The following is a 13,158-nucleotide window of genomic DNA, read 5'->3' on the forward strand; positions in this document are numbered from 1 at the left end:
TTCTACAGGTAGGCCCATCTAGTAAAACCGCCTAGTTATAGAATCCATTGTTGCCTTGATCCGACGCCATTCCGACTCAGTCCAATCTTGTCCGCGCGGACAAGATTGGACTGAATCGGAATGTTGTGTGCTTTGACCTGCTTTGACCTTGAAGTGAGTTAATTGTGTTCAATCAATAATCGAGACACTGATCTTCCCTATCGGCTTTGACATAACAAATGGGACACTAGTGCCCTGTGCCTGGAATCTTGGGTGGTCTCCATAGCTCATCATTCCGTGGCGACTGTCTACTTTGTGTTATCTTTCTGCAAGGAAAATATAAAATTTCTTGTGATGTGGGATAAATCTAGTTGTAACAATAACCGGAGTTCATATTTTGGGCCTACATGAAGAAAGGACTATAGACTAAAAGACATACTCAGAAAGCCTCTACATAGTGTTAGGACACCATCTTCTCTTCTTTTTTAATGTTCACGTATAGATGCCGTTACTTCATTGCTGCTGACTTCCTCCGTTCCTCAGAAAAATATTAGATTTCACCCAATTTGAGTAGAAGTTCTTGCAACCTAACATCACCAGCCCATTGACATAGACGATTTTGACGCCAAGCATCCCAGTCAAATTCCAATCTGCTTTCTTCAGCCGTAGACATGATACCTCGGAATAGAGCAACTGCTTCGTCCCAAGATATGTCCATGCCCATTCCAAGGCCAAAGGAGAAGCGGCGAACTAGATCAGGGCCAGCGGCAAAGCGAACGAGATGCTTGTTCTTGGTCTGTAGAGCCTCAGCCAGGAGCGTGTCACCCCGGGATCGGCCAGCCTTGCCCTCGTATATGTCACTCATTTCTGCTGTCAACAGTGAGGGACCAAATGCCTCGTAGATTGGCACCGCCCTAGCAAACGTCCAGTCGATAATACCAGTGACATTAAAGTCCTCATCCACCAGTAAATGGTCACCTTTGTCATCCATGTGTTTCAAAAAGAAGGGACCGTTGTCAATGCTCGATTCAAATGCATTCCACAGGCCTTGTTTCGCTAGTTCTTTGAGGTATCTAAAGATCAGGTAGGCATTGATGGAGTACCGTGTAAAGAGCTGGCGGTCGCAGATTAGTTCGAGATATCTCTCCGCCCAAGTTGCGTAGTATTCCTGCGCATTGCGAAAAGGTCCCATCTGCGAAAATGTGCCCGACCGATCGCTCACGATGGGGCCCATACAGATAGTACCATTGGGCTGTAAAGAGAGAGAACCGATTTTCTCCAGTGGGTACTTATTGATAGTACACAAGATATCAGCGTAGTTATTGTAGAGTTTGCGTAACTGCTCTTCTGACGGGCTAAGAAAAAGCAGAGGTGTCCCAGGGAGTTCCTCTATCAGCATGTAGGCAACGCCAACATCATTCTCAGGATCATTGCGAAGACCGAAGTCGAAGAGTTTAGGAGAAGGGACGTTAATATCCTTGAGCCATTTCAAAGTGGCACATTCGCTCTTTAAGCAAAGATTGCTGAAGTTGTCCGAGAATGAAGTATAGTTTTGTCGGAGTATCCGAGCCAGCCAGGCCGTTCCATCGCTAAAAATGATTCGAAGATGGATGTGCATGCCACCCATTCGCTTCTCTCCAAGAGGATCCGAGGGATCCAATTTGCAGTCCAGGTTTCTGTTGAGCTCTGAAGCTCGACGCAAGAGATTTTTGTCATTGATGATGCGTCGAAGTGCTGTTACTTCTGCTGTCTGTGCAGCCCCCCATGCATCGTCATCAAGAGGGTCATTCTGGGACCAGAATTAGAAAACGCTTCTAGATATTAAGGCTTAGCGTACCTTGCAGCAATGAGTTGGGGGTCTGGCATGAACGGCGCAAAAATGTTGCCTACAGCGTTCGCAGATACCAACATCGATCGCAGCAGCAGCGGAACATTCGGAGAGACAACAAGTCCAGAAACGAAAATTTTCGGACATATTTGGTTGCCTACAGCTTTTGCGTTGTGGTTTTTGAGGGGTAATCCGGAAAAGAATTTCAAGAATAGGGTAGTGGGTTACTCAACTCCCTAATGAAATTCTTCTTTAATTGGGCCGTTGTGTCACGTGAGCAAGAAGGCCGCAGGAGTCGGTGAGATTGACATGCGTGATGAGGTTATATGAAATTTTCTAGCCACATTCAATTGTAGATCTTACTTAATACTGATTTCAAGAACACACTTTCCATTAACATGACCATACGGATCGCAAAGTTAAGAAATCGGCGCATGTAGGAGGTCCTACCACCTTAAATTGGCGACGTTGATGGCTATGAAGATTGTTATCCCATGCATGGTCTTGTGGCACGAAGACCCAGCATATGGTCACATAAGCACTTGAATAAACCAGTAGTTGGTCAAGCATTGCACTAACTTCCATTTATGTTTAGTCTAATTTTGTCCGCGCGGACAAGATTGGACTAAATAGGAATGGTGTGATGCAAACGCTGAGCCTGTGCATAAAATACAACCAAGCTTGGAATTGTCTAGACAAGAGAGATAATTTTACACGCACTATGAAGCCAAGGAGGAAATATAAGCTCAATCAGTCCCCTTTTTCTAGGTCCAGATATTTGCCTTCCTACACCCTCTAGAGTTTCTCCAATACAAAAGCAGAAAGAAATCCGCTTGAAGCTCCTCCCATCATAACATCTTCCATCACTACTCGTCAAACTATCTACCACCCAATTTCAACGATCTCCGAGTTCATCATGTCCCACAACGTTGAATCGATTCCTGTCGACGCTACCTCGTCGACTAGCTCACAACCAATGAATGACGTTGCCTCAAGCCAGCGTTGCGCTGTGGCTAATTGTGGGAAATGGGCCGTTGCTCAATCCCGTTTCTGTGCCGATCGTAAGTGACTTCAGATGTCATGTCACAAAATCATTAATGTAATGGCAAATTACGAATAGACAAACCCGCTCCCGCTCCGACTTGCTGTGCGTGAGCATGTTAAGGACGGACCTTTTTCTGGCGAAGATCTCGTCTGATTGAATTAATAGCAGTGTGTGGTGTTTTTCGATTGCTTCATAATGAGCTGGTGAGATAAGTCAAAGAAATGTCAATCAAAATTGGTCGTGAAAGTACTAGTAAGAGTGTAGTTGAAAAGAAGATCTCTATTGTTCCAGCACGGAGAAAGATAGTATGTGCCACATCTGTGTGTAAATTTAACGTTGAGGCTCATATTACCTGCGAAACAACATTGTTGTGGCTGTGTACTGAGGAAAATTAAGACATCGGACCAATGGCGGACAAACGTGCGGGCCTCCCTAAACCCCTGTCCCCAACGTGCAATGGACGGTATAGGCTTATGCACTGGATGGTCTTGTGTTGATGGCGCTTTGAATAAGACGAAACCTCGGTGGCGTTCACAATAACATGACTCGATTGAACACCTGGGCCAACAACGGACGAGTCACAGCCAAGGCATCCGGCAACATCCACACCCCGCAAATGATAGCCCACCAAAACGTTGTATTTCGGCAATGGGCCCGTGGAACTCAAGCGTGATCAATACATCACCGCTCGCCATAATCCATGATCACTTACGCTGACAAGAAGCGAGGGTGCTCACTTTTCATAAGTTTCTGGCGTTTGAAAAGGTTACCAACCACCCAATATTGAGGCGCGCTCACATTCAGTGTCCTCTAGCAATAGTCATCAGGTTTGAATAGGAGCTTGTGCTGTCTTTTTGGTACGGGAGCCTAAATCTGTGGTAGGGAACTTCTTTGTCCTCGACCGCCTAGTCTTCGTTTCCAAGAGAAGAAGCTAGATGAAAAATTTGTTTGAGGTGAAGGCAAGTCAACAAGTTTGTTATTCCACAACTGGTGAATTCTGTCATCTAAATTTGAACATATTTTAAAAATCGCTTGAGGGAAGGTAAGCTTCCTTAACGGGAGAAGATATGAGACAGGGATGTTTCCATGCCCAATGCGAAAAATGCTGTAGTGGGAGCCTGGCAAGAGTAGCTTTGTTAGCGGGCCGACGAAGGACAAATGGGTACAAGCATTCGTAATTATGTATTGAGGGACAAAATTCACATGGGGCTTATAAGAACGATCCTGTCTAGGAGTATTTTCCCGGGATGCTAACGCCATATTCCAGGAGCGTTCGGCTTCCAGAAACCCAGTACAGAGCTCCGGGAACCTACGTCACAATCCCAGAAATCCGTAGCTTAGCGCTCGTCGAAGTCGATCATTTATGCGAATGCCACCGACACCCACATGGTAAACCAACCGGCAATTTCCAAGCATTGCTTTTGGAATGTTTGTAATTAGATAGCAATAGAATCGAAAAATGTTTCATTTGATTTCGTCAACCTGAAATGGTAAGACATTCGAAAAAGGTTCCGGCAGAGACAAAATTGAAACGTCGTGCCCTGAACTGTTCATCGCACAGCATTCACTCTTCCTGTGGGAGCCATGTTCATGAGAGCGAGGATAATAGTATGGGGCAGTGCCGATGAAACCTGGCTGGGCCTTTGTTCCACTTTGGTGGCTGCATTAGTGTTACCGCCAGGGGCCGTGAGGTTGGTTCATAGCCAATAGATAAACGCCCCCATGGCTGTTCACTGGTGATCAGCGGTCGAACTGCATTTTAATTGTAATGCCTGGAATTTTGATTATGGGAACTGAGTCTGCTAGTGCGGACCTATCACACGTTAGTCATTATTTCGCCCCTTGGTTTTATTTTAGAGGCAATAGGTGTGGCCTCGCTTTCTCCGCACCAATTCCAAAGTCACTCAACATGGGCATCACAGAAAGCAAAATAATTCTTGGGAAATTGACGACAGCGTGTTCGGTCGCAGAACAAAATGGACATAGCCAAGTCCAGCATGTTTTGTCAGACAAGCAAGTTGGTAGTCCTTCTCCGAAATTCAGTCTGAGTCTAATTACCGACAGTTTGTGAACTGTCTTGCAAAACTCTGGAAGCACCTGCCTGAATGTTCGAAAGAGCAGATTTATCCACCCGGTCGAAACCGCATCAAAAACAGATTGAAAAAGTCTAAAACTGAGAGAATACACATATCTGAGTCTTTGCAATCAAATATCGATTTGTGGTCAAATGATCACCACTCCTTTTTAGATCCCAAGCGCAGCACGGAACATTCCTCAGCTGTGGCTTGTCCGATTGCAACGATCTACCAAGGACTTACGGAAGCAGAAACTCGCAGCTCTGCAGATTTGATACGTTTGCGCTTTCTGAAGGTCCTTTTTCATCATTTGCAAGACAGGTTCTGTGTAACCTATCTTCGACTCAACTCGGTCGAATGGATGACTCGCAGAGTTATCGCGGCAGGATTGGATAGCAGTGATGCAGAGAAGATCTCTCTGAAAATCAAAGACTGGGCCTGCGTTGGAGCAAGATATGATGCATTGTGCAGAGAACTAGGAAGCTACAATGTGGCGCAGGATTACAGATATCTGGGCAATTTGTTTCGACTGCCTAGCGACTTCACAGATAGATTGTGAGTAAAATGCAAGGCCAAGGAATTGAAGCTGACTTCGCCAGCATGTTGAAAGAACTTACAGTCAAAGGAGTGAAAAGGGAGGTAGTGATCGGTTCACTGCTACGCCGTGGTGTCTGCAATCTAGAACAAAACACGGTCATGGACAACCTGGCAAATAAGGTTTTCAGCTCTTTATGGGATAGGATCGAGTCATCTGTTCAATCCGAACAGGGAGAAGATGGAAGCTTATTCAGTTCTTTGCAAGGTAGGTATCTAACAACTGTCTGCGTTTATTTGTTAATAAAAGCTTCAATCAGACTGGCGCTGCCTACAAGGCACTCGGGCTTTCAGGCTTCAAAATGACGGTTGTTCAATTCCAAACTCGGTGCCGAATCTGGAATACATTTCATCATCCACATCCTCGACTTCTGAGAGCCATGTCGCAAGCTATGCAGGTAAGACGTCCAAAGTTTTCACTAATTCCCACATCTAGTCTAACAGTTCATCCAATATTAGGCGATTCCTTGTCACCAGCAGGTGTAAACCGGACATCTTCAATACCAATTGATGTACGTGGGCACAAATTTGCCATGCAAAGTAACAAATCTTTGACCAGTTCACCTGATACTTCAGAAACTCGGGATCAAGTTTGTTGCGACCAACCCCTGCCCAACTTGAGTTTGGGGCCTCGAGATATCTCGGCTGCAAGCGCAGGTAAGTACGAACATACCGTCCGCGTATCGGATTGCAAATGTCTTTCTAACCATTGTTGATCGGCAATATTAGAGCTACTTGATAATGCTTCGAGACCAGATATCGTCAATGAGACAGCAACTCAATGCGCACCTGTTTGCGTCAATATCAGTCAACAAGGCTTGAGTGGTTCTGTAATCCAGGTGGAGGAACATTCAAATGGAAGTAGACTACAACCTCCCGAACGCCCTTCATATGCGTATGACTCAATGTTTGAGGATACCAGGCAACGCTTGGGTGGGCCTGAGAACGAAGAGACCGCCCACCAGCCCTCGGCTTGCGGGTTTGACAACTATGAACCTGTCGCGTGGGTTCCAGACCAGCTTTACAATCAGGACAACATGTACCTTCAGAATGCGAGCATTTCTTACCAGACCTCGGTTCGCGGGTTCGACAACTATGATGCTGAGCCTGTCGCGTTAGTTACAGGTCAGCTTTACAGTCAGGACCACGGATACCCTCAGAATGGAAGCATTTCTAACCAGACCTCGGTTCGCGGGTTTGACAACTGGGGCGCTGGGCCTGTCGCGTGGGATTCAGGTCAGCTTTAAAGTCAGGACTCACGGACGCCCTGAGGGTGTGAGCGTTCCTTGTGAGAACTTGGCTCACGAGCCTAACAGCCCTGTGTCCTGCATCTATCGGAGGGAGGTTCAGTATAGCAATCCTCGGTGACATCCATATCACCGAGCGCAGTCTATCGGTTTGGAATTTTTACAGCAAAAAGCAGCAGGGGTTTGGAAATCATAGTATACTAAATGTACCAAACATAATGCACTTCCCAGATCTCTATATACTTCGAAATTGATACAAATGCAAACAACGAGGATGAAAATAGGGAGCATCATTTAGAGTCAACAATCAGCGCCACCAGTTTGGAACCTTCAGGAACATCGATATAGCACGGCCTCGGGATATGGTAATGATGTTTTTCATCTAAGTGGAGATCCTCGACCCGCACTTCACCAACTATGTATAAAGGAATAACCATTGTGAACGATTCCCCGACCAACGATTTGCCTGGGAAAAAAACATATCCACCTGTCTTGAATTGCGACGTGTTGACCGATTCGGTATGGTTCGTCTGTAGTGAAAGGGTCGAGCGTCATTAAATGCGAGACTTGAAATCTCCAGGCCGAGAAGCTGTACTTACCTTGAGATATTCTGCGATGGCAGCATTAATGGGAGCATGGCATGCCGGGAAATCTGTGGGAAAGAACCGCTTGAAAGTTGAGTGCGGGGACCTTGCCAGTGATTCGGCAACAGGGCCGACTTCATTCCAAGCTTGGCCAACACTGTTTATGACGCCAGCAGATGAAAGTGGTGTCACAGGCCTTTGGTCTGTAGACATTGGTGATGGTTGCGCAGAACGGCGTCGAACGTATCGTGGTTGGAGTCGAGGACAGTCGGCGGTGTTTGATCAATGAATCAATTATCAATTATTTCATTTCCATGTATTCAATAAAAGCTGTGTTCAGGACCTTGCGGTTTGTGCCGTAAATGAGAAAAAGGCGACTTCCCGGAATTTAGGGAGGGGTTGCTCGTGGGGGGGTCTCGTGACTTTTTGCGATAATTCAATCCCAAAAACTGACAGTTGGGCAGCTACAAAGGACTCTCTACTTTATCTTATTTGATGGCTGTCGTCATTCGTCTACTATTGAGAGTAAACTGATTTTATTTGACACAGTTCGGGCCGCTTACGTGGATGTCATATATCTGCCTTCTACACATGGAGGTTTTGTAGAACGGCGAGAGCGGTAAGCAAGTCGGTAGGGTCATATCGGGGTTAAAACAAAACACAACTATTGATGCTCACCGCCCTAACGTGGACGAAAACTTGTCTCCATTTTCACAGCTATTTCATCCATTTGATCTATTCAGAGCTGGAGCCGTGTAGAGGTCGGCACGAATAAAATAAAAAGCTTTCACTGCTTATAAATATTCGTACGAGTAAAACTACGAATCTTTGTGAATTTTGGTCGCGGTTGGGACCGCCCTGAGCCGCTAGTTTTCGTCGGAAATATATGTCTTGCAGCGGAATTAACGTTCAACCTGTTGAATTCTGTCAACTACAGTCTGCACCGGCCAATCACCTGCTGTTGTGAACTCTGAGTTGTTATTACCCCTATTGCTGGCTATTGTACTAGGTGGTAATTATGTCGGAACAGCTGCGGGCCTGTCGCATGCACGAATGAGATAGCCAGGAATCTTGATTCGAAATGTCCCCCTGACCATACAGTTTTGTTAGGTAGCGCGGACCCACTAGACTAGAGAACATTACGATCACGTTACCTAATACAACAAATGACATAACAAGGTTCCACACATTCCGACAGTTTTGTGCATGCTATAAGCCCAGATCTCGGCCCGACGTTTTCCCCGGCCCAATCCGGGGTTCAACTACTCCAAGAAGCAAGATAAGATTCAACGGTAACGACCTGGTAATAAAAGTCATGGAAAACACTGGCTAGGTTATAGACTCGATTTCATAGGAATCATCATAAAATATAGAATTTGACCATGATTTTGTACTATTCTGGCAATTGGAGGATTAGTGGGCGTCAGCACGTAGATATATATTTCATGTAAGCTGAAGTAGGGGTATCTTGTTCAAGTATGACATTTTCAACGGTGGAACTCCCTCATTTGGCATCACTTGCTACGATGGTCCCCCGGTGTTTACTCAGTAAAGTTCGCACACAGCCATCAATTCGATCGAGCTGGTCCAATGCAAACACAGGCAAAACACCCACGATCAGACCTACCAGGTGTAGGTGAAGCATTGAATGAGGAGCGCTCGAAATACACTTTGTTGCTCAGATAATTATGGTGATGCGATAGACTGTTCCTCGCGTAGTCAATTTTGCCGCTTCAGGCGGCTTGCAAGTCACTTACTTCTTCCTACTCTGCTGTAGAATGCCTACATCCACAACGGTCGCGAGTCAAAGTGGATTCCCAATAAAGACAACGAAGAGATTGAGGGGCTTGGCTCGAAAATTTCCGATTGGCTGCTTCTACATGGGAGCCGTCGCAACCCCGTGAATATTCCCGTTAGCAACTACGATTTATATCGCCTGTCCTCTCCCATTATCAATATTCACTACTGCACCCAAAGCGATCGCCATTGCCTTTTGGGCATAGTAATCGAGTTCACGCGATCGAGCATATCCTACTCTGTAGAGAACACGGTTGCAGCCTGACCGAGTCTAGCAAGCGCCATCTTGACCAGATCTGGCAAAGACGATCCCGCCAGCACTTACGACAAACGTTGCGATGCGATCTACTTGGCTTGAAGCCGCAGCAGAAACCCACATTCACAAAGGATCAGCTCGAACGGAGATATGCCAAATGTCGTCAAAGCGCGGTGCCTAGCAAATAAGCCACGCTCAAGGACATTCGACGTAGGACGCACTGCTGACCTGCAGCTGCAGTGACCTCTTGGATAAAACACCTTTGCACATGTTGCACGTTTTGCTCTGACTTCGATAGAAAAAAAGGGTGCCTAGGCATCAAGAATACCAAGATCTGTCCAAAGACACCACAGGAGGTCTGACAGTGGCTTCGATGCGGCGCCGTGTATGTCCGGTTGGTCTCCCCCGCTCGCTCGTTTCCATTTATTGGTTCCACCTGCTGGAATACGTCCACCGGCCCAGCAACGCGGAGTAAGATCAGGTGAATCTATCGGACGCCATCTCTTTGCTCGTGGCCCTATAGTTGACTCGGCTATGACTCGACACCCTACCGTCCCCTTTTATCGATTCGTACCTGATATGGCCAATGTTCATCTGTAGGCTCGAAACAATGGGGTCCCACCCCACCTTCCCCTTGCACGCAGACTTAGACTCACAGCCTGCTCGTCGGCGAAAGTAGGACTCGTCCGCCATGAGCCAGACTGAAACATGAGCTTATCCCGGTGCCTGTCAAGCTGCCAGGCATCAAAAGACGTGAGATGCGAATCGAGGATAATGAGGATCACCCATTGGACGTCAGGAATTTGATCCACAAGGAGGCCATTCTTTCACTTTGTTCGAATGCCGAGGCACTGTGACATAAGCCCATTGTGGCTTGAGCTTTGTATCGAGTAGACACACCAGCACATGACTGATGCACAGAGTCGACTGAGAGAAGGGCCGAGACGATGTGAACATTCCAGTGATTCCTCGTCCGTGCCACCAGTGGTCATGAGGAAGGGACAGATAGCTTGCGGTCGCATCGGTACAGAGGAGGTCGAGCAGAAAAGATTGCTCGCTTCGCATTCGACTCGAGTGACGGGAGCATGAGGGGCCCTGCTGTGAGATCCGAGTCAGCAAGGCTTACCACTTGGACGAGATTTCATAACTTATCTGTTCATAAAGTTTGCAGAGGGCACGCTGTGTACGCTTGAGACGAGACGATCAGTGAGCTTCGTGGTCATATGAACTTGCCAAACAGATCACATACAATCCTCTTCGGCAAAACAACGCACACAATTCATGCCATGTTGTATTCTGGTCCGTCGCACTCTCCGGCCGTTGCTCCAAAAAAGCCGGGCTGTGGCGCAACGCGTATTCTCAGGGCAGCATAGGGCGTGACAACCTCACCAGACACAAGCAATCATATAGTCGTGATGGATGAATGTTTCGCAATGCGGACGGCCAGACACTCCGCCATTCATGGAGTGAAGGCGGTGAGGGCGAAGACGCGATGGAGCACGCGTCGTAGTGCCACCTAGTCTTATCTCCTATCCGGCGATAGGACTTCCAACAGGGATGTTTCACGGTGGCGATGGGCTGCCCTCATGTACAACGGCAAGAAAATCAGCAATTGTGTTGATGTCCTGGAGCACAAGAAATTATACAAATAACTGATGTAGCGCAGCGGAGAACGCGGTAAGTCACTCACACTATAAGGAACAATGGATGTCTCCAACTTCCATGTAGCGAAGCTCGCACTCGGATGTTCGCACCCGCTATTGGCCCGCTCCTCTGGTTTATATTCTTCATCTAGGGTATGTTGTGTGGTTTGAAGCGTCGGGGCCAAGAATAGTGTGAAGGCCATGGTTTTGTATTTGTCACTAACGGGGTGCTGTATCCTCGGGCCCTCCGGTGCGATGCCAATGGTTCACTGTCAATCATTAGCTTGCAGATCGGGGAGACAATCCATGACTCACATCTTCTGGTAGCCAAGTCTTGGGACAAAGAGACGGCAAAGAGCTGCAGTCCTTGCGATCGTGCATTTGTTCGAATGTACTCGGTTCTGTTGAAATCGCATCATCTTCAGGGTAAGTGAGACAGGCCAGGCTAAGGTTCACATAACTGCGACGATTTGCGGTTGAGCTTTTGCGGGGCCAAAAGGGCCATGGTTTCGTTCTGAGAGAGGTCATTGGGCCAGTCTCCTGCACCGGACTTTTGTATGGCAAAGCCCTCTCGTCAACAACTTTCGGCCGGGTTAGCTGGTGAAGAGGGAGCGACGATGTGATCGGCAGCTGCCCAAGGTGACTTGAATTGGGAGGTGTCCTGAGGTCTAGGGGTGGTGGGAACTAGGGCATCTTTTGTGTTGAATGGGTTGAAAGGACCGGGAGAAGGAAGAGGCAAAATCTGGGGAAGAGGAGGCAGTCGGCGCTCTTCGCCCAAATCGGAGGCTCCCATGCTGGTGGTTAATTTGAAAGAACTTAAACTATGTTAGCACCATTTGATATTCAAAGCATCATAGCAAGGTGACTCACGGAAGAGAGCAGCGACGAGAGTTCTCGTTATTCAAGCTGGCCATCTCTTCATACATTGCTGTTGACATACCTGCGACGCGGATATTCGCCTATCTCTTGGGAGCACACAGTGGCTATACAGTAGATCAACTAGTCGACTGCTGTGGCGGAGGCATCTGCGCATAGACACCTTGATCAGCTAATCCAAAACTCGTATCTTTGACCGGCTGATGTGAATGGCAGTGCATCTGGTGGGAATCATACCTATATCCCTCACAGACACTGTCTGGCTTGTGTCCTGGATGTATCCTATCAATTCCAGCACAGTGGAAATTCGGTTCTGTGTCAAAGGGGAGAACTTATCAGGTGACTCAGACACGAGCCTGCTCGACTTTGCAGAGTCAAGTGAATAAAATGTAGAGCAAATTGCCGGGGGTAGAGGACGAATTTATAGGCTTCTCGGTTCCTTCTGTTGCGCAAGTGCGCTGATTGGTAGAACGCGTTCAGGACATCTCTCTTGTTTGAGACCTGTTGAAACCCGTGGCTTCTCTTTACAGCGTCTATTTGCACAGTTTGGTCCCTTTAGATGCTCAGCGAGAGAGACGAGCAAGAGTCGTGTTGAAGAACAGGATGCTGAGTTGGTCAAGAAACGTTGGCTGACTGTTGAATCCTTCACGGCTCTCTAAAATTGAGACACTGGTTGCTATTCAATCTGCAATGACAGGCTCATATTTCTTGTTTTTGTTCTAATCACCTCATCTGCGAGCGACTCAACATTAATCACCGGAAAGTGCCTACAGTTTCATCCTAGAAATCATGGACTTTTTTTTTTCCTAGCCTCGTTTTAGTGTTGTGTTGGATGTGTTGAACTGTGGGTCTGTCCGTCTAGACTGCGGAAAGCGAGGTCACAGTAGGATGTGCGGGTGCTCGACTTACTAGGTATTTCGGGAATCCAGCTTGCCTTAGCCTTGCTCAAGAATTCAATCTTGGGGGGTAAACCATCAGTGCCGTCTAACGAGCCAACGCAAATATAGCAAAATTCATTCTTGTCAACATCCTATGACTAATTTCAGTCTAACTGGCAAGCCAATAGTCGGGATCCAACATATACCCCATATTCTAGAAGGACGCTGCCACAGATATCACAAAAATTCGTGTGGATGATGACTCCGGATCCGATGTCTGCGGCATGTTCCTTTGGTTTTCCGTTCTTCAGGTGAGACGCATTCTTCCGGACCTTGGCTGTTAGAGCGTATTGCCG

At 47.1% G+C, this 13,158-nt stretch overlaps 4 protein-coding genes across 4 annotated transcripts; 1 reads left to right on the forward strand and 3 right to left on the reverse strand.

Annotated features, from left to right (window-relative positions):
* Positions 1 to 529: 529 nt before the first annotated feature.
* N7506_005392 (uncharacterized protein) lies at positions 530 to 1,954 on the reverse strand (the record flags this gene model as incomplete). Its single annotated transcript, XM_056954686.1, has 2 exons — positions 530 to 1,768; positions 1,817 to 1,954. The coding sequence occupies 2 exons, from the start codon at positions 1,952 to 1,954 to the stop codon at positions 530 to 532; spliced, it is 1,377 nt and encodes a 458-aa protein (XP_056813575.1).
* A 4,472-nt stretch (positions 1,955 to 6,426) lies between these two features.
* N7506_005393 (uncharacterized protein) lies at positions 6,427 to 6,768 on the forward strand (the record flags this gene model as incomplete). Its single annotated transcript, XM_056954687.1, has 1 exon — positions 6,427 to 6,768. One exon carries the CDS (start codon positions 6,427 to 6,429, stop codon positions 6,766 to 6,768), a length of 342 nt encoding a protein of 113 aa, XP_056813576.1.
* Positions 6,769 to 7,058: 290 nt separating this feature from the next.
* Positions 7,059 to 7,565, reverse strand: N7506_005394 (uncharacterized protein; the record flags this gene model as incomplete). Its single annotated transcript, XM_056954688.1, has 2 exons — positions 7,059 to 7,298; positions 7,368 to 7,565. The coding sequence occupies 2 exons, from the start codon at positions 7,563 to 7,565 to the stop codon at positions 7,059 to 7,061; spliced, it is 438 nt and encodes a 145-aa protein (XP_056813577.1).
* Positions 7,566 to 11,622: 4,057 nt separating this feature from the next.
* Positions 11,623 to 11,974, reverse strand: N7506_005395 (uncharacterized protein; the record flags this gene model as incomplete). The annotated part of the gene is made up of 2 exons (XM_056954689.1): positions 11,623 to 11,863; positions 11,919 to 11,974. The coding sequence occupies 2 exons, from the start codon at positions 11,972 to 11,974 to the stop codon at positions 11,623 to 11,625; spliced, it is 297 nt and encodes a 98-aa protein (XP_056813578.1).
* Positions 11,975 to 13,158: the final 1,184 nt, after the last annotated feature.

The sequence above is a fragment of the Penicillium brevicompactum genome, assembly GCF_028827555.1.
Source record: "Penicillium brevicompactum strain IBT 35665 chromosome Unknown utg000003l_segment0_segment0, whole genome shotgun sequence".
NCBI lineage: Eukaryota > Fungi > Ascomycota > Eurotiomycetes > Eurotiales > Aspergillaceae > Penicillium > Penicillium brevicompactum.